Source organism: Oryzias latipes, chromosome 21 (genome assembly GCF_053564925.1).
Source record: "Oryzias latipes strain Hd-rR chromosome 21, Olatipes_Hd-rR_3.1".
Taxonomy (NCBI): domain Eukaryota; kingdom Metazoa; phylum Chordata; class Actinopteri; order Beloniformes; family Adrianichthyidae; genus Oryzias; species Oryzias latipes.
Genome location: NC_136257.1, coordinates 3178482 through 3202152, shown reverse-complemented (window position 1 = coordinate 3202152; position 23671 = coordinate 3178482). Strand labels below are relative to the sequence as shown.

Below are 23671 nucleotides of genomic sequence, written 5' to 3'. Positions count from 1 at the left end.
CTCTCACATACACTACTGAAAATGCTCTCACATACACATGTGAAAATCCTCTCACATACACATGTGAAAATCCTCTCACATACACATGTGAAAATCCTCTCACATACACATGTGAAAATGCTCTCACATACACTATCCAAAATGCTCTCACATACACTACTGAAATTTTCGACAGAAACGGAAGGCATTTCAGTAGAAACGGAAGTTGGCTGATTATCGCGAGATAATCATTCGTCTGAATCATTCGAAAATGGCAGCCGGTTGCGCAAGGAAAACCACCGAAACGTGTAAGTATATTAAAAAATATCCAGTATCTGTTGTAAAATATATTTGTAAATACTTAAGATGATGTGTTTAATATGTTATATTCCTCAATCAACAACCTAGATTGTTTTGAAGCTCATCAATTTCAGTAATGCTAAAGCTAACGCTAACGCGAATTAGCGCCGAAGGCTAAAAACAAACGCTAGATATTACATCAAAAAGCAGTGACTTCTAACCGTAGTCACAAGTTATTAACACATGTTTTAAATGTGTTCATATATGTAGGGACAGACGAGGATGAGGAAAATCCGATCCATTTGCGGATGGAGAAAGATAGCCTGTTTGTTTTCAAGCTAGCTCGTGCCAGATGGGTAGAGACATGATCAGATTTGACTTCATTTTAATAAACGGTTAATCGTTGTCGTACTGGGTTAAAGGTTTATGTTAAAGACCCAGAAGAGAGAGGAGGAAAGGGCTAGAAGGGAGGAACAGCGACAGGAGAGTCTGTTAAGTTAACTTGAGTTGAAATTATTGTTCTAAAATGTAATGCAGCCATTGTTTTTCCAATTTGTTTAATAAATGTATGAACAAAAATGAATAATTTACATGTATTATTTAAATCTGAGCTATTTTTAACAATCTTAAAAGGATTTTCATATAAATATCAGATGTACATATTTAGAATTTCGTTTTATATGTTAATATTTATTTTTATACATGTTAACAATAATCCTGGTCTTCTAGAGTCATGTGTGTCACAGTTGGAGCTGAAAGGAAAGCAAAGATTTGTCCTTGCAGACAGACGTGACTCTGCTCGTCCTGCATGTTCCTGGTGTTGTCCTGCTGTGGCTCAACATCTGTGGCTAAGCAGTCGCCTTTGCTGATGCACAGAATGTGCAGAATTGAACTGCAGGCAATGATTTTCATTGCAAAGGTTGGTTTTACTTCCAGTGCCACCAGAAATATTGCTCTCCTCCTCATCTTTATCATGCCAAATGCTCTCTTCACAACAGAGCGTGTTCTGGAGTGGTTCTGGTTGTAACTGCCTCAATGGCATTCCTCATGGGTTCCCTGTAGGGTGTCAGCAGCATGATGGGATGTGCAATGCAGGGATACCCACCATCACCCAAAAGGATCCTTCAGGTGGGTTTGTTTGATTTACATAAATTGGGCTTTTACGTAGAACCTGTGAATCATGGATTGATCCTGGATTCCCAACAAAAATATCTATAAATTTGGCATTAGAGTCACATACAGCATGCATTTTAATGGAATAAAAAAGCTTCCTGTTAAAATAACAAGCTGCATTTTCTTTTAGGGCCTTTATTCTTATGTGGCAGCCATCAATGCTCCTTGTGACCCTTTGGAAGGAGAAAGACCAAGCGAGCTGCTAAAATCCAGAGGCGACTTATGGTAGTTCATTCCCACTGGGAAGCTGGGTGACCCTGCTCATCAGCTGGAGGATGCGGTCTGCCTACCTGTGGACAACATCGCTCACGGTGGACCGTGTCATGTCAAAGACTCTGGCTACCACACTGTAAGATGTGCCACACGCCAGCCAGAAAAGAAACACCAGGACGTCAGTCTCCTGTGACCCCCCAGAGTGTGAGGAACCCGAAGCTGATGCTTCAGGACCATCGACCCAGATGCTCGATGGTCCTGCGGGTCAACCGAAAATCCAGTCTTGTGTCGGACTGACCGTCAGCGTAAAGGGCCAGGACAGACACCTTTGTGTTGGTAAAGCAGTAGAGACGTGGAAGACCCTGGAAAATGCAACATTAATTATTTCATTGAGGAAATTAAATCACATTTTGGTAACGCTTTCTTTTACAGTAAAGTACTTACAGTGTACTTAAGTGGTATTTACATGGTACTTATAGTGTAACTACTGGGTACTTTCAGGGTACTTACATGGTACTTTTTTATGGAATTTACTGGGTACTTACAGTGTGTTTACATGGTACTTTCTATGGGACTTTACTGGGTACTTACATGGTACTTTTTGTGTCTACTCTGTACTTACATGGTACTTACTGTGTATTTATATGGTACTATTTGGTTCATACCTATGTGGTACATACTGGGTATTTATAATATTCTTACTGGGTATTTACATGTTGTGCAAAGGTGTCTTTTATGGTACTTACCACATGTAAGAACAAGGTAAGTACAAATAAAGTACCTTGACCTTTAGGTCTGCACTCGCTGCACGTTTCATGGTATTTACCATGAATTTACCACAGAAACTACCCCTTAAGTACAGTGAAACTGTAACTGTAAAAGAAAGTCAGCCCTATTTCCACTCAACTACATGGTACTTTCATTACTAAATACTGGGTATGTTCACTTGAATAGTACTTGGTACTTACCCCTTAAGTACACTGAAACTGTAACTGTAAAAGAAAGTCAGACCTATTTCCACTCTATTACATGGTACTTTCAGTAGTAAATGCTGGGTATGTACACGTATTACCATCCCGCACAGTGTACATACACACTTGGTCTTCTGTCCTCACCAAATGAAACAATGCTAACCTGTTGGTAAGGGTAAAGTAACTACATTGTAAAAACATATTCTGGCCTGATTACTTCTTGTAACATGAGGCAAGTTTAAAGAGAAACAAGACAGCAGTGAAAACAACAATCTTTAATATGATACGTGTCTGCAGCATAGAAAGTCTCATCACAATGAAATAGGTTTTAAGTACAAAACAGTACAAAGGAGCATTTCAAAAAACACATTATTGGCCTGAGGGTCGTGCTTTTTGTACAGTTTGGTAACGGTGCAGGACTTCTTCAGGGTTTGTAACTGCAAGAAAATTCACAATATGAGCTCAAGTGAACATAAAAAGCATAACGACTTTGATGAAAAAAAAAAAAAATTGTACTTATTTAATCATTTCTGTAATGAGTTTGATAAATTTCTGTGAATTCTTTATAGCTTTGACTGTAATGCTTGAAATTAATCAATTATCCTCATTTATGAACATGACAATAAATTATTCACAACTTTATATTTTAGTTACATAAACAAGAACAACAAAAAAGAAATCAAAGAAAAAAAATCAAAATTGCCATAAAAAAATCTAATTTGTTTAGACAAAGAATAACAAAAGCAATGTTTTAATTGGCAATTGCTGTGTGTATTTATTCTTTATAAATATTATTCGCACCTACAATTTGCATTAGCATGAAAAACATTGCAGTGTAAAAGAAAAGAAAAAAATAAATAAATAGGCAATTTCAAATTCAACACAGTTATTCACAAAAATATGTTTTAATTTTCAAACATTTACATTCACTGTTGGGTGGTATTGTTGTCTCTATCATATTTGAAAATAAATAAATAAATAAAAATAAAATAAAAACGGCGAAAGAAAAGAAAATGGGGAAACGGCATTTAAACTCTTCATTAATGTAGATAATATGTCCACTTGGTGGATTTAGCTTACTTTAGCTTACTCTCCTGTGGCTTCACGGATTCGTCTGGAATGTCTTCTTCACCATAGCTGATGTAAAGCGGTAAAAAGACGGAAGTACGTCATCATTATTTTAAATAAACGCCTTTCTTTGATTTTCCCAGAAAGACGTGCGCTCAGTCAAACGAGCACAGGACAACAGACGTTATCATTTAGGCTACGTGCTTGTTTTACAGGTGCCTCTCTCCTGGTAAGTAACAAAAATGTTTGTAGATTTTCATTACAAACTTTGAAAATGTATACACAAAATAACTGAAATTATTGCAGTAAGGTAGACAGGCTCTTACGTCACGTTTCAAACACAGAGATAGTGGCTTGAAATCACAAGGTTAGCTTCTTTATAAAGTTTGATCAGTTTAAATATTTACATGTAATTTATCCAATATTTAAAAAAAAAACAAAACACTGGCTTACCTGCCAGATGAAGAGAAATTCAAACTGTTGCGCGCGCCTCGAGGCTCTCCGGATTAATCTGCACGTTCACTTTGGGGGTAGTTGTGCTGCATTCAAGTGCGCTGGGAATTTGCAACTTTACTTCCCCTGCCATACTTAACAAAAACACACACTCGGGGTGTTTTTAGTATTAAAACTAATTATTTAGCCTTGTTGTTTTACATATTTTCCTGACATTATATAATATATATTTAAAAAAGTTCATTTTTAGAACAATATTTAAAAAAAGTTAAGTTTTGAATAATTTATTATCATGTTTTTAAATGAGGATAGTACTTGATTAATTTCAAGCATTACAGTCAAAGCGATAAAAAAATTCATAGAGATTTATCAAACTCATTACAGAAATGATTAAATAAGTAACATTTATTTTGTATTGCATCAAAGTCGTTATGCTTTTTATGTTCACTTGAGCTCATATTGTGAATTTTCTTGCAGTTACAAACCCTGAAGAAGTCCTGCACCTTTACCAAACTGTACAAAAAGCACGACCCTCAGGCCAATAATGTGTTTTTTAGAATTCTCCTTTGTACTGTTTTGTACTTAAAACCTATTTCATTGTGATGACACTTTGTATGCTGCAGACATGTATCATATTAAAGATTGTTGTTTTCACAGCTGTCTTGTTTCTCTTTAAACTTGCCTCATGTTACAAGAAGTAATCAGGCCAGTATATTTTTTTTACAATGTAGTTACTTTACCCTTACCAACAGGTTAGCATTGTCTCATGTGGTGAGGTCAGAAGACCAAGTGTGTTCATGTACACTGTACGGGAAGGTAATAAGTGGCATTTACTACTGAAAGTACCATGTAATAGAGTGGAAATAGGTCTGACTTTCTTTTACAGTACAGTTTCATTGTACTTAAGGGGTAAGTAACAAGTACTATTCAAGTGAACATACCCGGTATTTAGTAATGAAAGTACCATGTAATAGAGTGGAAATAGGTCTGACTTTCTTTTACAGTACAGCTTCATTGTACTTAAGGGGTAAGTAACAAGTACTATTCAAGTGAACATACCCGGTATTTAGTAATGAAAGTACCATGTAATAGAGTGGAAATAGGTCTGACTTTCTTTTACAGTACAGTTTCATTGTACTTAAGGGGTAAGTAACAAGTACTATTCAAGTGAACATACCCGGTATTTAGTAATGAAAGTACCATGTAATAGAGTGGAAATAGGTCTGACTTTCTTTTACAGTACAGCTTCATTGTACTTAAGGGGTAAGTAACAAGTACTATTCAAGTGAACATACCCGGTATTTAGTAATGAAAGTACCATGTAATAGAGTGGAAATAGGTCTGACTTTCTTTTACAGTACAGTTTCATTGTACTTAAGGGGTAAGTAACAAGTACTATTCAAGTGAACATACCCGGTATTTAGTAATGAAAGTACCATGTAATAGAGTGGAAATAGGTCTGACTTTCTTTTACAGTACAGTTTCATTGTACTTAAGGGGTAAGTAACAAGTACTATTCAAGTGAACATACCCGGTATTTAGTAATGAAAGTACCATGTAATAGAGTGGAAATAGGTCTGACTTTCTTTTACAGTACAGCTTCATTGTACTTAAGGGGTAAGTACCAAGTACTATTCAAGTGAACATACCCGGTATTTAGTAATGAAAGTACCATGTAGTTGAGTGGAAATAGGGCTGACTTTCTTTTACAGTTACAGTTTCACTGTACTTAAGGGGTAAGTACCAAGTACTATTCAAGTGAACATACCCAGTATTTAGTAATGAAAGTACCATGTAGTTGAGTGGAAATAGGGCTGACTTTCTTTTATAGTTACAGTTTCACTGTACTTAAGGGGTAGTTTCTGTGGTAAATTCATGGTAAATACCATGAAACGTGCAGCGAGTGCAGACCTAAAGGTCAAGGTACTTTATTTGTACTTACCTTGTTCTTACATGTGGTAAGTACCATAAAAGACACCTTTGCACAACATGTAAATACCCAGTAAGAATATTATAAATACTCAGTATGTACCACATAGGTATGAACCAAATAGTACCATATAAATACACAGTAAGTACAATGTAAGTACAGAGTAAACACAAAAAGTACCATGTAAATACCCAGTAAAGTACCATAGAAAGTACCATGTAAACACACTGTAAGTACCCAGTAAATTCCATAAAAAGTACCATGTAAGTACCCTGAAAGTACCCAGTGGTTACACTATAAGTACCATGTAAATACCACTTAAGTACACTGTAAGTACTGTACTGTAAAAGAAAGCGTTACCCACATTTTTTTAATGTTTCTATTTATTTTGATGTCTTACATTTTAGATTATGAAGTATTTATTAATTCTGGAAAATTTCGTGGTTTTTATTTGGCTGGGTTTTTGGATTTTCATTTAAACTTTTAAAAATGAAAGTTTTTGTTTTGTTTTTGTTTAAAACAAGTGATATGGTTTGACTCTGAATAAAAAATTCTAAACTTTGAACTCACAAGTGTTTCATGTAATTGGACTACACAACTCACTTGAAAAAGAATGTTAAACTCTTACCCAGGAGACTGTGTAACCTTGAGCATGATTAGTAACAAAGTTTAAGTTAAAGTTTAAGTTTAACTAAAAAAAAAGCTTTAAGTTTAACTTACAAGTTATTCTGTCTGGTCAGGGCATCCAGAGGAAATCTTCTGAGATGTCTGCTTGTCCTTGCCATCCTGTGATGCTGCATATCTGCTCGTTTTCAGTTTGATCTCACGAAAAACGGTTGAATTATTGCCAGGAACACGGACAGATTCATTTTCAAAGCCATTTTCAGTAAGGTGTAAGAAAACTACAGAAAAAAATGCCTCCTTGCAAGAGCCCGTTAATCGTTCAGCGGCACAAAAACAAAATAAATATTGGCATGAAAAAATAACTTGGGGGTTTATTTATGAACAAATACATTAAATCAACACCAACGTGTTTGTAATTTAATTATTTATAAATCAGTCACGTTTTCCATGATCAGAACACAGCAGATTCATAAATAGTCTTTGTAAAATGTTCATATTTATTATGTTTTTACTCTGACAAATAAGTGTCATTCTCCGCGTTAAATAGGAGTAGTTCGCCTCCAGACCAGGTGGTGGCGGTAATGCGCCACTTTGTTTCCGTGTCAAGCGCGTTATGAACAACACCCAAAAGAAAAAAGTACTGAGCACGGGTGTCTGAATTGCTTTTAAATTCAGAGAACTACATATAGTTCTGCACTATATAGGGTTTTAGTAGTTAGGGATCAGGGCAGGAATTCGGACACAGGTTCATTTCCACTGAAATGCCTTCAGTCGACCAACTTCGTTTCTAACAATAAAGTAAAAAAAAAAACGTTGTTTCTACTGAAATGCCTTCCGTTTCTATTGAAATTTTCACATGTGTATGTGAGAGCATTTTCACATGTGTGTGTGAGAGCATTTTCAGTAGTGTGTGTGAGAGCATTTTCAGTAGTGTGTGTGAGAGCATTTTCAGTAGTGTGTGTGAGAGCATTTTCAGTAGTGTGTGTGAGAGCATTTCACATGTGTATGTGAGAGATTTCACATGTGTATGTGAATGAATACATTTTCAGTTGTATGTATACAAGCATTTCACTAGTGTGTGTGAGAGATTTTATATGTGTTTATGAATGCTAATTCTGAATAATGTCCTACACGGCACCTCATAGGTTTTTTCCACGTCGTCCAGCCTCTGTGATTATGTTTCAATCGCTTCAGATGAAGACTCTTTTCCTGAAAAAAGGGAAGGATGTGGGTTTTTTTGCTATTTAAAATAGCCCCGGAATTGGTTAAATATAACCCCGTAGCCTCCAAGCCCAGAATATAACATGCCCATTTAGATCAAAAGTTTTACCTGAACTTATCGGCTCGGCCGGGTCACTGCCGCCAACTCCCGGATCCTCTGAGGTCTTTTCGCTGTGAGGACGCGGTCGGCCTCGCTTACTAGAGGGTGTCCATGTCTCCTACGGTCAACTTTTATTCTTTTTTTCCGTCTTCATCTTCGGACCTAACGCTCCGTGCCGCCATTGTTTTCAAACAGACTGCGTCATGGCGGCGCGGAGCGCTGTAACTTGACAACTGATTGGTCGCGTTGCAGAACGTGACCAATCAAATTTCACTTTACTGGAGCTCGGGTAAGACGTCACGGCCGTTCGTTCTCCTCGTGTTATTTTGCGGCTTCGAAACTACTGAAGACGTTTTGTTCCCGGCAGCATTTGGAGAAAGGGCTGGAGTGTGACCCAAAAATCTATGATAAATAAAATAAAAAATGAAAGAAGTTTCTTTTAAAATCATTCACAAAATTTACCCCACTAATCAATTCATGCTAAGATACATTAAAAAATTGATTTGTGCCTTTTGCAAAGAACATCCAAAAGCAATTAATCTTCTTTTTTGGAATTGTACTGAAATTAGAATTTTTTTGGAAGAAGTGTTTACAATTTATCAGTAATCATATTCACCCCAACTTCACTCTGAAATTCGAATATACAATTTTTGGGTTTTATAATAAAAACTTGGACTCAAATAAAAACTAATAATTAATTTTATCATTATATTTGGCAAATTGTATATTCATAAATGCTAATTCTATTCATCTTCTATCCCCCCCCCCCCCCCCCCCCCCCCGTGTAAATCAAACAAATTGAAATGTATCTCAGTTAAATCTCTGAAAGCCTTAAGAAAGCTGTATGTTTGTATGAAAGTTGTGGAAACCTGAATGTTTTTGTGTAAAATGCATGTAATATGTTTGCTCTCTTGGCTGTACTTACATTTTGAACAATAAAGTTAAAAAAAATAAACTTTCTTCACCCACTCCCTGAAAACACTAAACAGAGCAGCAGTTATCATTGATTTCTTACCAAAAACGATCCTAAAGTTTTTTAAAAGGTTTCTTATGGTTTTTTTTTGGTATAATATGAGATACTGTTTTACAAAACATCACAAAAGACTTTCCTGCCACTTGATACATGCTCAGGAAGAAATTGGCTGTTGAAAATGACAAAATTTGTTGTATGCCCGAAGTGCCATTGTATTTATTACCTTTGATGAAGCAATGAGGATATTACTGTATATCTTAATCAAACTTGGGTTGACTTGTCAATACTTTTCACACCTGTTTTTAAAAATTTGTGGGAAAATATAAGTGCAGAGCAAACTCTCAAATATATGTGCTTTTGAAGTATCTTGTACACATAAATTGTTAGGCAAGGCACTTATCAAACAAGTGATACATATAATATCCAGAGACAATACATGTCCTAATGCAGTATCGCCTTTGCACAAATCACAAAATACGGTGTAGGTACCATAACCTTTCGGCCTGGAACTTCCGTTCGGGGTCCTTTCGACTGAGTATGACGTCACACTACGGTAACCCCACTTGGACAAACTACGTAGCGTTGACATCTGCTTGGGCTCTACGTATTTTCATTTCACGTTCCCTTTTGTAACCTAAAGGAGTTTTCCCCCATAAATTGTGTCTGACAATATTCTTTGTCATTTTTATAAAGACATGTTGTCACAATCCGCTCGTTACTCCAGTTTAAGTTCAGCCGTGGCTGAAATTTTTGTCAGCACGCCTAAATGTTGCCCTTCCGGGTCCGTTCTGTCAATAATAAAGCAATGGGTGCACAGATTAAAAGAACTATAAGAGAACATGAATTCAATAATAATCATAACAATAATAAAGGCACCTTTCGAATACTATCTCGCAGCTTGTTGCTTGGTAGGAGTTATTGTTGGAGTGTTAGTGTGGATTTGTTGTCCTACTGCGTCAGTAGGGACTGTTGGGCATTTGGTCCAGATGGACTCAGCTGGCTCCCATCAGCAGAAGGAAGGAGGATTTTCCTGGGTGGAAAAACCTGGCCAGTTAAAGCATGAGAAAAGCGTGAGAACAATTCAAAGGATCAATGGTGCAGGGCGTTGTACAGCAAGGATTTCGCCGTTAACTCCCGAACGTATGTCGTCTGATAAATATCCCCGCCACTAATTTATAATGAAACATACACGGAAGTTGTCTCTGTCACATCCCGTTCTGAAATTACGTTCTGAAATCTTGCGATACTTCCTGAAAGCGTGTGTACGACAGCGTAAAAGGACAGTGCAAATTAAACATGTGGGTTACACTCGTATTTTGATTGTAACTGCGCCTGTAACTGCACACCCCCTATCGTGTCTGTTAAAAGGAAACTGGGTCGATCCATTGTTTACCTTGACAGTGTATGTTTTTTTTCCATTGCCTCATCCACTGCCCCCAAATGTACTATATCTATAATTTTTATTTTACAGATTGTCTGCCATGCTGTCAATCAAATGACAGATGAGCAATTAATGATATTCGTGCCCAAAGTTGGTGATCGAATAGCAATACGACAATACTGTAGAAGAGAAGTGGCTGTTCTGGAGGGGACCTCATCTGTTTCAAAGGCAACAACCAGTCTAATGTCAAAGCCCAACCAAAAGTCAAATGCAAACTGAAGTCACAGAAAACAGCGTCAAGAAAAACTGTCTGGTAACTCAATTGCTAACTCCGCCAGTGGGTTTCTTTGGAATCTCTTGCTGGTCCCAAGCCCGGGTATAGGAGGAGGGTTGGGCGAAGGGTCAGAGACCCCTCCCCGTAAAAACCTTCACTGCCACTGAAACACAAAAAGGAATGACCTAAATGCATTGAAAAACAAGCGCTCTTTTCCAATGGGGCTTTTTGAAGATGTGGAGGGCCATCTTGTTGAGGTTTGAGAGACAAGAGGAGGGGGTAACACACATTCGAAAGCATTAAAGACAGCCACAATGGCACAACTATTAGAAACTGGCAAATAACTTTTTTTCTCAATTGGAAAAAGCAGGCTTGAAGATGTGGATGTTTTTATTTGAGTATTTGGGATTTCACAGAGGAAGAGCTTGATCCAATAATGACCATTTTGGGTCAGCAATATGAGAAGTGAAAAGCTAGAAGCTACGATTGTATTTTTCATCCAAAAAGAAGGAAACAGTGTTAAATGACAAAGAGATTGCTTGTGCCTACAATATTGGATAAGAAAATGTGTGGGCCTTTGAACATGAGGCTGAACATGCATCTGAACAAACTGCTCATACAGAAACAACTGTACAAGGAACTCCTTTGATGCAAGAAACATTACAACACACTGATAACAATATAAATATTATATACTGTATATAGATATACCAATATAGATACCAATATAGAAAACCTTGCAATTGTTTTTTGCTTATCAGCAGAGCATGACATGGATAAAAAAGAGGATGTAATTTTTGCAGCGCAGGCATCAGTCTCATAAGACGAAGAGGTAGTGGTTGGACGTGCTTTCCTTTCAGATGACTTTTATGACCTTGATGACACTCCAACAATGGACCCGGTTCAGGTGGAAAGTTCAGTAGCAGTTCAGGAACCTTGCCAACCACCAAAAACCACTAGGCTTAGGCTTCAAAAGGGAAATGTTTTCCAAGAACTAAATGCTGCCTTCAGTAATGGACTTGTCTCTGTTAATAAGTGGTCCTGGAGATTGAGATGGTCTAGCCCAATGGTGCTACTGAAAAGGTGAAGACATTGCTGGAGTTCTGCTCGATGCACTTAGTGAGTACTGGGAAACCTTTGTCATGAAGTGCACCTCTGGAAACATGATTAAAATACCGGTAACAAGAAGGATATTTGGGAAAAACATAGCCAAAGTCATGGTCCTTGGCTACAACAACTTAACAAAGTACTTTCCAATTGCTCTACCCAAGCAGTTTCTTTCAAACTGTTTGGGAATCAAATTCACGGAAGATGAGCTGCTCTCTGCATTTTTGGAAACAGTTCCCTCAGAGGAAAAAGAAGTTGCTGAGCCGGCTATTTAGCAGTTCTTGAGTGTAATGTTCCTTATGGATGTAAACAACTTCTGCACCCCTTCATTGAATAACCTCAGTTAAGCTATATTTTGTCTGGGATGAGGGGGCTGATAAAGCGTTTACTTAGTCGATGTATCGTATATCTACCTCATGAACTAGGAGGTTATGGTCCTGCGGATCGCCAGTAGGTTCTACATTCTGAACAGGGAGCTTATCACCCAGACTGTAGCAGGTACAGACCAGCTTTGTTGAGTATCTATGTCGCACACTAAGAGCTGGACTTCGGGGTTTATGTTATGGTTTACCCTCTATCATGTGTTTAATGGCAACAAAAAACCTGCAAAGCCTTTTCACACAGATAAACTAACACAGAACGTTCTTCGTTTTATTCTAGACACAGCTAACACAGGTTCCCAGGAGAATGCTGGAGAGAATTCAAAAGATAATCACCTTCTCCCAAGGGTGTCACCTCCACCTCCCTGTGAAACAGATTTGGACACAGACACTTCTGCGAACATGATTAAATGACCTATATACTGTATGTCTAGGTGATACATAAAAAAGCAAATATGAGATAACTTATATACATTATTCCAGCATCAACCACTGCACAGACACTGTTACTGTGGACAAGTGCATCCGAGTGAATCCAAACCAAAAACCCTGGATGACCAGAGAGGTCCAGCGACTGTTGCGGGAGAGTAACACAGCCTTCAGGTCCGATGACAGGAACCTATACTGCTCTGCCAGAGCCAACCGGAAGAGAGGCATCCGACAGGCCAAAATGGACTACAAACAGATGATAGAGGACAACCTCAGCACAAACAATTCCAATGTCAGGGGAGAAAAAAAGAAAATAAAATTAAATAAAAACCTTCATCATAAAATAACCTAACTTTGGTTTTTCCTAGTGAACCACATTTTGACATATTTATTTATGGCATTTATTTTCAGGCCATAAATAAATGGATTAAAAAGCGGATGGCATGTTATTATTTGTATTGTCATTATAAAATTTAATGTATTTGGTAAATCAGATGCCACTCTAACCACAACACCATGGTAAACAATAAGTAGAGAAAAGTTAAATAAAACCAGCAAATGAGGCAAACATGTTTGTGCAGCTTTTTTCCTGACTTTTCCACAACTCTTGCAAGAAACTATTAGTATCTTTGTATAGGAAAAAAGTACAAAAATCAGTGGACAGATCCCAATATTTGTTATAGTCATTATACCATAAATAGAAATAATCTTTGGAAAGGCGCAGTACAAAGCAGTGAAGCCGTTATTGCAAAAAACGGCTTTCACTGTTAATCGGCAGAGTTTTAAGTTCACATTTACTGCAGTCTGTACTGCAAAATGACAGGCAGGCACAAGCCAAGCTAAAACCAGTAAAGTTCTTACAGTTGCTTGCCTCATGATAGTTGGATAACGTAGGGGCTTACATATAGCCACATACCTGTCAAAAGCCATAATCGCCAGCAGTAAGAGCTCTGAAAAACTTAAAGACTAAAACATATACAACTGCATAAGACAAAATGGATAAGATGTGACCTGTTTTTCAGACAAGAAGTCAATCAAAAGCTTTGGGTAGATATTAGTGCTGAAAAAAACAGAGTTCACTAACAAAGCTGCAATTATAATATACATGGGTTTGTTGAGTTCTTTATACAAAACAATAATGCACACAATGGAAAAATTGCTGCAAATAATCAACACATACGCTGTCAACAGAACTATGAAGTAAAGCCACTTATATCGTCGTATTTCCACATAACCATCAAGAGTTATATAGGTTGTATTTATAACCCTATTCATAATAAAGTAAAGAAAAAAGATCTTAAGCTTGAAAAAAAAATGTTCCCATTCCTTATGTCTTGCTGACAGTAGCTTTCTCAAATCTCTTAAAGCTGTTGCTCAAAGCAGTTCAAAAGATCTACAGGTTCTCTTATCTCCCACTTGGATTTTTATCTGTATCTGCTTTGCACGTCAGCAGTTATTCTGCCCAATCCTGGTGCTCCAAGACACGGATGTCAGAAGGAGAGAGACTTAGGCTAAAATAGAACAAGAACTGGTGGCTATTGTTTGGGATCCAGGGATATCACAGAGGATAGGGTCTATTTAAAAATGAACTTATTCATTTGGCTCTTCAGAACTCAGAAATCCAGAACCAGGCTTGTTTTATGAGGCCTTCAACCTGCAGGAGTTAACTTAAACAATAAAAAAAGGGAAAGCCTATACTCTGTAAAGAGTCCTGTGCTAGTCCTGATTGTAACACTCTGTTACTGAACGGATTGATTTCAAAAAGAAGACTCAGACATATACATTTGTTTATTCATTATTCCATTTTTGGTGAAAAATTTGAAATTAATGTGAAATTCATAAAATGTACAAGAATTAAAATGAGGACTGGCATCCCTTTGGAGAAATTACAAGGAGCAGGGGGTCTGCATGTAAATGCAAACTAAGATTTGATGCCAAATTAGGAAGGACATCTAAACACTTTCATAAGGTATTTAATACAGTAGTTTGATTGATTTTAATGTATTGTTTTATTTTGAGCATTGATTGTAGACAATAGAAAAAAAAATCACACAGATGTATCAAACTCAATACAGATAAGGGAATGCATTGATTTAAAACAGAGACAAATTAACGTGAATGTAAGTGAGTGTAATTACTTAGAGTCATAAATATTTTTTTTTACAATAATGCAAACATTAGGTCCCATTACAATAATTAAATTTAGAGATTATTAACTAAGGTCAAGTAGAGTAAAATTTATTGCTTAAAAAGAAGTGGAAAGTGGCAAACTTGTACAATCACACCCCCAATGAGGTATTTGCCTTTTTGCATAGTTGCATATTATCAAGCAAAGAAAAAAAAGAATATTGGATAAAGAGAAAACGTGAAATAGATGGGGATGATGGTGGCATGACCAATGGTACCTGTTTTCTGAAGGGAGCAATTTCTTATTCACTCCCATTTATAGGGCCAACTGCTTGGAGCAGAGCATGTCTGGCAACGATGGTGTTCCCCGAAGTGGACCCCATTTCCTTTCTTTGTGTTCATGTCACTGAGTGGGGCGTTTTGTTTTAATGTAGCCTTTTTTTCCCCCTACACTTGTGACCGCTAAGCGCTGTGTTGGTACGCCTCGGCCCTAGCGGGCCTCTTCCTCAATTTTCCCTTCTCTGTCTGTTTTTTTATTCTACTTTTTAATATGAAATTCAAAAAAGTATATAACTGGAACCATGTCTCGGCCTACATTGTAGTATCTCCATGACCCAGTCAAAAAGACTGCCTCTGCGTTCCCTGGTTCTCTTTTCCAAGGTGGCTTTGTTTCCACACCACTCTTTCTTGCCACTTATGGTTTAAGGGAGGAGTAAAGGAAGTTGATTTTGTCTAAAGAAACCCTCACTACAAACGAATGGTGGCATTAGATATAACCTTCCATCAATCTACAACAGTCTCCTAAAACCAAAACAGAACAAGCCACTTTTACTCAGTTTATTAACACCTAAGAGCTAATCAGGGAGTGGGGAGTGATGACGGTCTCACCTCCAACCGAGGACAACGGTCTCCTAAAGATTCACAACTATCAATCAGCATGGCTTTCAAAGAACTTGTTTTTGTCACATTATCTTAATAATTATGAAGTCTTTATATAAATATAATAAATTGTGTTCTTACAAGTGAGCCTCGTACAATGGAGGGGCGACAGTGGCTCAGGTGGTTGAGCGGGTCGTCTAATGATCGAAGGGTTGGCGGTTCGATCCCCGCTCCCACCAGCCAAAATGTTGTTGTGTCCTTGGGCAAGACACTTCACCCTCCTTGCCTCCAGTGTGGCTCCACTGGTGTGTGAATGCGCATGTATGATCCCGGTGATGGTCAGAGGGGCCGTAGGCGTGAAATGGCAGCCACGCCTCTGTCAGTCTGCCCCAGGGCAGCTGTGGCTACAACCAGCGTAGCCATCACCAAGTATGAATGAGGAGTGAATGAATAATGGACACAATGTAAGCACTTTGGGTGTCTTGAAAAGCGCAGACAAATCCAATCCATTATTATAAGTGTTTTCAAAAAAAATGTGCTATCTTGTGGGGTCCAGATGACCCCACCCTGACATTGACGTGTCATCCCTACCATGACAATGGTGGACAGAATTTTGTCATTGTGTCATTTTATGTTGAAATAAAAATAAGAGTACCGGCTTGTGGGTTCCAGATGACCTCTATACGTTAGCATGCCTAGGAAAGGCGTGTTTTTCTACTCTGAAAAAGTGGAAAAATAACACCTTTGGAAATTAAAGTTTAGGACACTTAATTCGATTTGTTTTGAATAGAACTGAAATAAAGACGTTTTATTTTTTGGTGACATCCTCAACAGTTGAGATTCATGACTCAACCCAGGCATTTCAAATTTTAGATTAGACAACATTTACTGCGCTGTGCGGTGGTGTAATGGTCAGCACTTTCTCGTTACACTCTCTCGGCGCGCTGGTTCAAATCCCAGCTGGAACCTGTTGCAGAGAGCAAGGTGGGTGGATCAAATTAGCAGACAGCAGGTGTTGAGGTAGCCCTCCACTGGCCTAATCGGGTTGGTTGATAAAAAAGTGAGTAACAAAAACTTGGTTTGTAAAATAATCAATCAGTTGTGTGGAGCTCTGGGTGTCAAGCGGCATGCATTGCTGACCGATCAGTGAGCAGTAAAATTAGGCAGATTACATTGCAGCAGGGGTGTTCCCTGTCTACATACACAGAGATAGTAAAAAGAGTAAACGACTGATTCCACGCTCAGCCCCGTATCGGGGGGGGGGGGGGGGTGCTTTGTGTGAATGCAGACAGGCTAACCTAACAATACACTGCAGCAAAAGCGGGTTAAGCCCAAAGACTCTACACTCACAGAAAAACAGAAGCAAAGTATTTCATGGAGTCCTGTGCAAGAATGCTCAGAGCTGTACATTGGAGAAACAAAATAGCCAAGAGGATGTATCAGCGCAGAAGAAACGACCCCCAGGGCGAGTTTCTGTATTTATTCCCAATAAAAGGCAGAGGCGCAGATAACAGAGTGCACATTCTTGACAGATAAGACATTTGGTTTAAAAGAGAAGCAATACATGTACAACTGAATAACCCTTCCCTCAGCAGAGGGGGAGGCCTCAGATCATAGACTGCCCCCCCCCCGCGGCATTCCTAACAGGAAGTTGGCTCCAAGAAGCCCAAATCCTATCGATTTATATTGAAAACTAAAGAGCCAAAACTCAGTCATTCTATTTGTCAGATTAAACATTAAACAACATTTCTTTCATGATATTTTTTCTTTATCACAATTTGTTTAAGTTATAAACTGACCAATCAGATGTCTCAGTACAAACATGTGGTGCCTGCTGGCCCCGAACACGCTCACTCCTGATTGGCAACCGTAGTTGCCATAGAAACTTCAACTCAGACCAACTCGGACCAATCACTGTCGTCTGGCTCCAAATGGCGGCGCCGGTAATGTGGAAAAACGGCGACTGAATTGGCTTCACTTTGCTGGACTTTTTTTTTTTTACTGTATTTATCCCATGAAGGGAAATTTGCGCTCCGCATTTGACCCATCCTCTGGGGGAGTGGTGAGCTGCAGCCGGACTGCACTCGGGAGGCAGTAGCATTAAGGGTCTTGCTTAAGGGCCCTCACTGAGTGATGTTAATTACTCGGCATTGATATGGTGATTGCCCACAGGACCATTGTTCATCCCCCTCCAGGAATGGAACCCTAGTTTTCTACCTTACCAACCGAGCTACCCAGCCAGTCATCTTTATCTACAGTCAAGACCTCAAACACAGTTGTCTCCTTTTTATCATGCTGCACATTCATTAGTCCCAAAAAAAGACCAAAACTCCAGCCGGACCACACCCAATGCCCTATGAGGGGGATAGGGGGGGGATTACGAGATGCAAGGGGTTTCCGTCTGCTTTGTTTCTCTTTAACGGGTCATCCATTGGCAGGAATGTAAGTGTCCCACCCAGAGGATGTAAATGTGGCCTGAAGCCACCTCCACTCAGACTGATGAAGCTTCTTGGATGAAAGGTTCAAGGCAAAAGATTTAAAATCCAGTTGCTATGATTCAACTGCAAGACAGATATCATGTTGATAAAAATGTGAAGTGGTCATTTTTAGGACTCTCACATTACATTTACCATTTTATGTCAATTTTACAGCACCATAAAAAAATAATCAGTAAATAATGTTCTTTTAGTTGTTTGCCTATTAAAACATGAGAGGCAGAGCACAGAAGTTATTAACGTCATTCAAACTGTTAGTAATGACACATTGAAACACATAAACATCAATTGTTAAACATGTACAAAAAAAGGCTAAGTACTAATGCTGATATATAACTAGAATTATTAAATACTCTTCATTAAGTAAACAATAGTGATATAAATTAAAGTCTAAATTTATTTACAATTTTCAGATGTTTCAGAAAAAGTTTCCATAAAGAAGAAATTAAGTTGAGTATCTATCCAACGTTTGTTTTGTAACATATCCTGATGTAAATGAAAAGTCTCTTCAGGAGTTCTGAGATCTTTTTCACCTTGACACCATAAATAATGGGATTAAAGAGCGGATGGTACAGCACCACTTGTAAAGTCATGATAAAACGTGCAGTTTTGTGCAAATCTATCTGCAGTCGAGCGATAACAATGTCATAAGAACACAGACAGGAGAAACTGATCAGGACCAGCAGGTGAGGCGAGCACGTCTGCGCAGCTTTTCTCCTGACGTTCACGCTGCTGCGATAGGACACTAAAAGGATTTTTGAGTAGGTAAACAATATAAAAATCATGGGAACAAAAATGGTCGTAACGATAATAAGGACACCATAAACAACATAAGTTGTTTCTGAGTTCATGCAGTATAGTTTAGAAATTCCATTATTGCAAAAAATTCCTTTCAAAGAAAAGTGACAAATTCTTAAGTTGCTTATCAAGAAAAGTGATGGAACGAGCTGACCTGCAGGCAAGAGCCAAGCTAAAACCAGCAGAACACAGACTGTGGATTTCTTCATAATGCTTGCATATTGCAGAGGCTTACATATTGACACATACCTGTCATAAGCCATTGCAGATAACAAAAAGAACTCTGCGCCACACAGGGTGTAATAAATAAAGCTCTGCAGGTGACATAAAGAAAGAGAAATGATCTGTTGGTCAGATAAAAAGTCAATCAGAAGTTTGGGGTAAATATTTGTACTGAAAAGAAGAGAATTTAGCAACAGAGCAGCAATGAAAATGTACATGGGCTCATGGAGGCTTTTGTGAATGCAAACAAGACAGAATATGGTCAAATTACCAAAAATGATTGAAACATATACAATAAACATGATGATAAAATACAGTGATCTGTAACTCTGCAATTCCACATGCCCTGCAAAAGTTATATATGTTACGTTTAAGTCATCCATCAAAAAAATGCAATGATTCTCACGCTCACAACAAAAGACTTTGGGTTTCTTCACCTCAAAGTGGAGAGTCTCTATAGCTGTATCAGTTTTATGTGACCCTTTTTTTCTCCATGGATCTCATTAACTTGTTGACAAAAATGACAACAGACCAATTATGTCCTGGAGACTTTGAATCTCTGATGTTATGTTGATGTTTTACATCTGCAAAAAGTTAAGTGAATCATTTTACTTTATTTACCCCCCAATCATAAAAAAGAAGAACACAGTAGAAGAAAAAAAATCTATAAACAGCTGTATTTTATTCATGATTTTTATATGAAGAGACATAAAAAGTGCAAAACAACATTTTGCCGAGTCTATTCAAAAGAAATCCTCAGGTTTAAATAGTTTTAGGCAAAGCCACGGGATAAAACCCGAGTTCATTTAGGGACAGGAAGCTATTTTGACTTGACAGACATCAAGCCCCGAATACGGCCTGCAAGCTAATGATGACGTCACACTATTTGATTGGCTGTACGTTGGTCCGATGACATGTAAGATAGTGATTGATCTGGATACATAGAAAAAGAAAATGGAGTCCCGTTGTGAACAAGGCTCCGACATAGAACGAGATGATCTTCAAAATGGGCTTTTATTATTGTTTTGATTATTATTAAGTACTGGCTTGCTTTTAGTTTTTTAAATCCATGCAGCCAGTGCTTTTTCTTAGCCGAACTGACCCGAAAGAAAGGTTAGGATTAGGTTAATAGGTGCTAACAACATTTAGCCGTGCATGAACTTAAACTTGAACAACACCAGCCTTTATTTTGACTGGACCCGACTGGTAACACAAATTTACATGATTGTCTTTTGTCTGGAGATACAAATCTCACGGGAGACACGGTTCTTCTGAGTCCGGCAGGCCGCTCACGCAGAGCAGGCAGACAGACGGCGGTACGAAGCCTCCTCCATTGCACACACTGTAACAAAGCACCCCCCCTGCCTGCAAACACGAAGCTACGAGTCCAGCTGCTCTGCTCAGACATGCAATGTGCACGCACGCACGATTGCGCAACAGTACAAGCACAACTGATCAATCCGTGCGCATAGCCTAGCAATCCGTGCACATCATTTTTTTTTAAATATTTTCCTTTTAACCACTGGCACCTGGAGGGCTACATAGATTTCACTGCTTCAAAGAATTTATTTACCAGGTAATAGCCAACCAATAATGTACCCATATAAGAGTCAACATTCAAAGAAAAATAACAATACATTTTTGAAAAATCCTAATTATTACATTACACTTTACAAAAAATGCAAACATGACACAAAGTTGAAAAAGTAACGACAGATTATAGCTTTTCTCAAAGGTAAATTAATGTCCAACTTAATGTCCAACAAAACTGGGATTGTCTGGAAACGAGCCACAGTTAATTCTGAAATTAACTGAAAACCTGTATTAGATTGTAAATTCTCATTTAAAAATCAAACTGCACAACTGCTACCAAACGTTTATTTTAAAGCACATATTGATGTTGCCTTGCAAAAAAAGTCTCTTCAGGAGTTCTGAGATCTTTTTCACCTTGACACCATAAATAATGGGATTAAAGAGCGGATGGTACAGCACCACTTGTAAAGTCATGATAAAACGTGCAGTTTTGTGCAAATCTATCTGCAGTCGAGCGATCACAATGTCATAAGAACACAGACAGGAGAAACTGATCAGGACCAGCAGGTGAGGCGAGCACGTCTGCGCAGCTTTTCTCCTGACGTTCATGCTGCTGCGATAGGACACTAAAAGGATTTTTGAGTAGGTAAACAATATAAAAATCAAAGGTAAAAATACGCTATTAAGAATCAAAAACACTCCATAAATAACATATGCTGAAGATGAACCCGTGCAGTACAGTTTGGAGATAACATTATTACAGAAAATCCCATTTAAATTAAAATTACAGACCTTCATGCTACTAGTCAATAAAAGTGATGGAACGAGCTGACCTGCAGGCAAGAGCCAAGCTAAAACCAGCAGAACACAGACTGTGGATTTCTTCATAATGCTTGCATATCGGAGAGGCTTACATATTGACACATATCTGTCATAAGCCATTGCAGATAACAAAAAGAACTCTGCGCCACAAAGGGTGTAATAAATAAAGCCCTGCAGGTGACATAAAGAAAGAGAAATGATCTGTTGGTCAGATAAAAAGTCAATCAGAAGTTTGGGATAAATATTTGTGCTGAAAAGAAGAGAATTCAGCAACAGAGCAGCAATGAAAATGTACATGGGCTCATGGAGGCTTTTGTGAATGCAAACGAGACAGAATATGGTCAAATTACCAAAAATGATTGAAACATATACAATAAACATGATGATAAAATACAGTAATCTGTAACTCTGTAAATCCACATAACCAGTAAAAGTGATAAATGTAACATTAAAGTTATCCATCATTTGATTCTTTCTTGCGCTCACAACAAGGACTTTGGGTTTCCTCACCTCAAAGTGGAGAGTTCCAGCAGCTGAATGGGTTTTATCTGACTTTTTTTTCTCCATGGATCTCATTAGCTTGTTGACAAAAACATACCAACAGTTAATTAGGAGAGCTGAGATTTGTCAGTTTACTTTGTCTATCCACCCTTTCTAAACTTTTTAGTTTAAAAAGTCTGTAGTTTCGCTGACAAAGACATAATTGTTAAAGCCAAGTAAGGATTTTATAATTGTTTAAAGCTCAACAAACTTAGAAAAGCAGAATAACACTAGAGACCTGATGCACATGACTTTTTTCAACTTTTCTAGTTAAAATTGTTGAACTTCCATATGTACCAAGTGGGGCTGTGGATCATTAATGATACCACTCAGTGCAAAAATCAACATCAATGACTTACAGATCAAAACGTGATTTTTACTATTTAATACATTGTGGGTGAATATTTGCCTTATGATTGTCTTTTTACTGGGTATGTGAAAATTCACATACTGTGTATTTAATCACCATCATTTAATCCTTGTGCTGTCCTATGGGGTCAGGATAACCATTGACGTGTTCTCCCTACCATGACAAAGGTGGATAAAGGTGGAGAGGATTTCATGTAATCCATGGACACCAGTGAAGATCACAAATCATTGACGAAAAAAGGTTCAGAGCACTGTCTAGTGGGTCTAGATGACCCAACTCCCAATGTTAAAGTGCCTAGGATAGCACAAGGGATATTATACAATTATTTGGGACAGGAGAGCAGAATCGACAAATCATTTCACATAAAAAAAAGTTTTAAAAGAAAGAAGTGTTATTTAATTCTTTAGACATAGTAACATACAATTTGTTTCTGTCAAGTTCCAATTTAAATAGTAAAAAGCAATGTCTGTTGCTTTGCTTAATTTAACAACAAATCCTAAAATCATAATGGTATAATGATATATTTAGACACACCATCCATTCATCCAGTTTAGTCTGTTTAATTAGTTCAGTTTAGAATTTTCCTCTTGAATTCTTTGTAGTTATGATCCTTAAGATATTATGTTTACTTTACCGGTATGAAGCCCATTAAGACAACTGTTGTGATTTTGGGATGTATATATAATATTGTATTGAATGCATCCACCCATCTTCTTCCACTCATCTGGGAACGGTTTGTGGGGGCCGCAGTCTAGGTAAAGTTGCCCAAACTGCCCTCTCCCTGGCCACTTCCTCCAGCTTTTCTGGGGGGACTCCAAGGCGTTCCAAGGGCAGCCGAGAGACTTGGTTTCTCCAGCGTGTCCTGGGTCTTCCCCGGGGCCTCTGCCCAGTGGGACATCCCCGGAACATCTCCCCAGGGAGGCATCGAGGAGGCATCCGAACTAAATGCCCAAGCCACCTCAACTGGTTCTGGTTTTTAAGCCCCTTTTTTAGCTGGATTCTCTAATGAACTGCTTGATGCGGATAAAACAATGGCTCTGTAAAAACTCTTTGCAGCTAAACTCAGAGAAAACAGAAACACTAGTTATTGCCCCTGATGATGCTATCAATGCCAGGGATTAAGCAGCATTTGGGTTCTCTTGGCCAGGCTGTCAAACCCAGCCTTAGAAACATGGGTGTCATTTTTGACAAAGATACACAGACCAAAAATATAAACGCAACACTTTTGTTATTGCTCCCATTTTTTATGGTATGAACTCAAAGATGTGAAACATTTTCCACATACACAAAATAACCAGTTCTCTGAAAT

At 38.1% G+C, this 23671-nt stretch overlaps 2 protein-coding genes, 2 long non-coding RNA genes and 1 pseudogene across 4 annotated transcripts; 1 reads left to right on the top strand and 4 right to left on the bottom strand.

The window, feature by feature from the left end:
- The first annotated feature begins 153 nt into the window (after positions 1 to 153).
- LOC144988626 (uncharacterized) lies at positions 154 to 1763 on the top strand. Its single transcript, XR_013652566.1, has 4 exons — positions 154 to 287; positions 1009 to 1198; positions 1278 to 1407; positions 1583 to 1763. It is a non-coding gene; the product is annotated as an uncharacterized LOC144988626 (long non-coding RNA).
- A 6105-nt stretch (positions 1764 to 7868) lies between these two features.
- Positions 7869 to 8229, bottom strand: LOC105358779 (uncharacterized). Its single transcript, XR_002872541.2, has 2 exons — positions 8042 to 8229; positions 7869 to 7920 (listed from the first exon to the last, which is right to left on the bottom strand). It is a non-coding gene; the product is annotated as an uncharacterized LOC105358779 (long non-coding RNA).
- Positions 8230 to 12356: 4127 nt separating this feature from the next.
- LOC101167155 (olfactory receptor 11A1-like) lies at positions 12357 to 13864 on the bottom strand (annotated as a pseudogene).
- Positions 13865 to 18535: 4671 nt separating this feature from the next.
- LOC101166912 (olfactory receptor 2T1-like) lies at positions 18536 to 19557 on the bottom strand. The gene has a single exon (XM_020713177.2). The coding sequence runs from the start codon at positions 19478 to 19480 to the stop codon at positions 18536 to 18538; it is 945 nt and encodes a 314-aa protein (XP_020568836.1). The 5' UTR covers positions 19481 to 19557.
- A 594-nt stretch (positions 19558 to 20151) lies between these two features.
- LOC101166668 (olfactory receptor 2T1-like) lies at positions 20152 to 21917 on the bottom strand. Its single transcript, XM_004081403.2, has one exon. It carries the CDS (start codon positions 21915 to 21917, stop codon positions 20964 to 20966), a length of 954 nt encoding a protein of 317 aa, XP_004081451.1. The 3' UTR covers positions 20152 to 20963.
- Positions 21918 to 23671: the final 1754 nt, after the last annotated feature.

Bases quoted from the DNA above. Each gene is read 5' to 3' on its own strand.
- LOC101166912 (XM_020713177.2), bottom strand. From the start codon at position 19,480: ATGGATGACTTAAACGTAACATATATAACTTTTGCAGGGCATGTGGAA.
- LOC101166668 (XM_004081403.2), bottom strand. From the start codon at position 21,917: ATGATGGATAACTTTAATGTTACATTTATCACTTTTACTGGTTATGTG.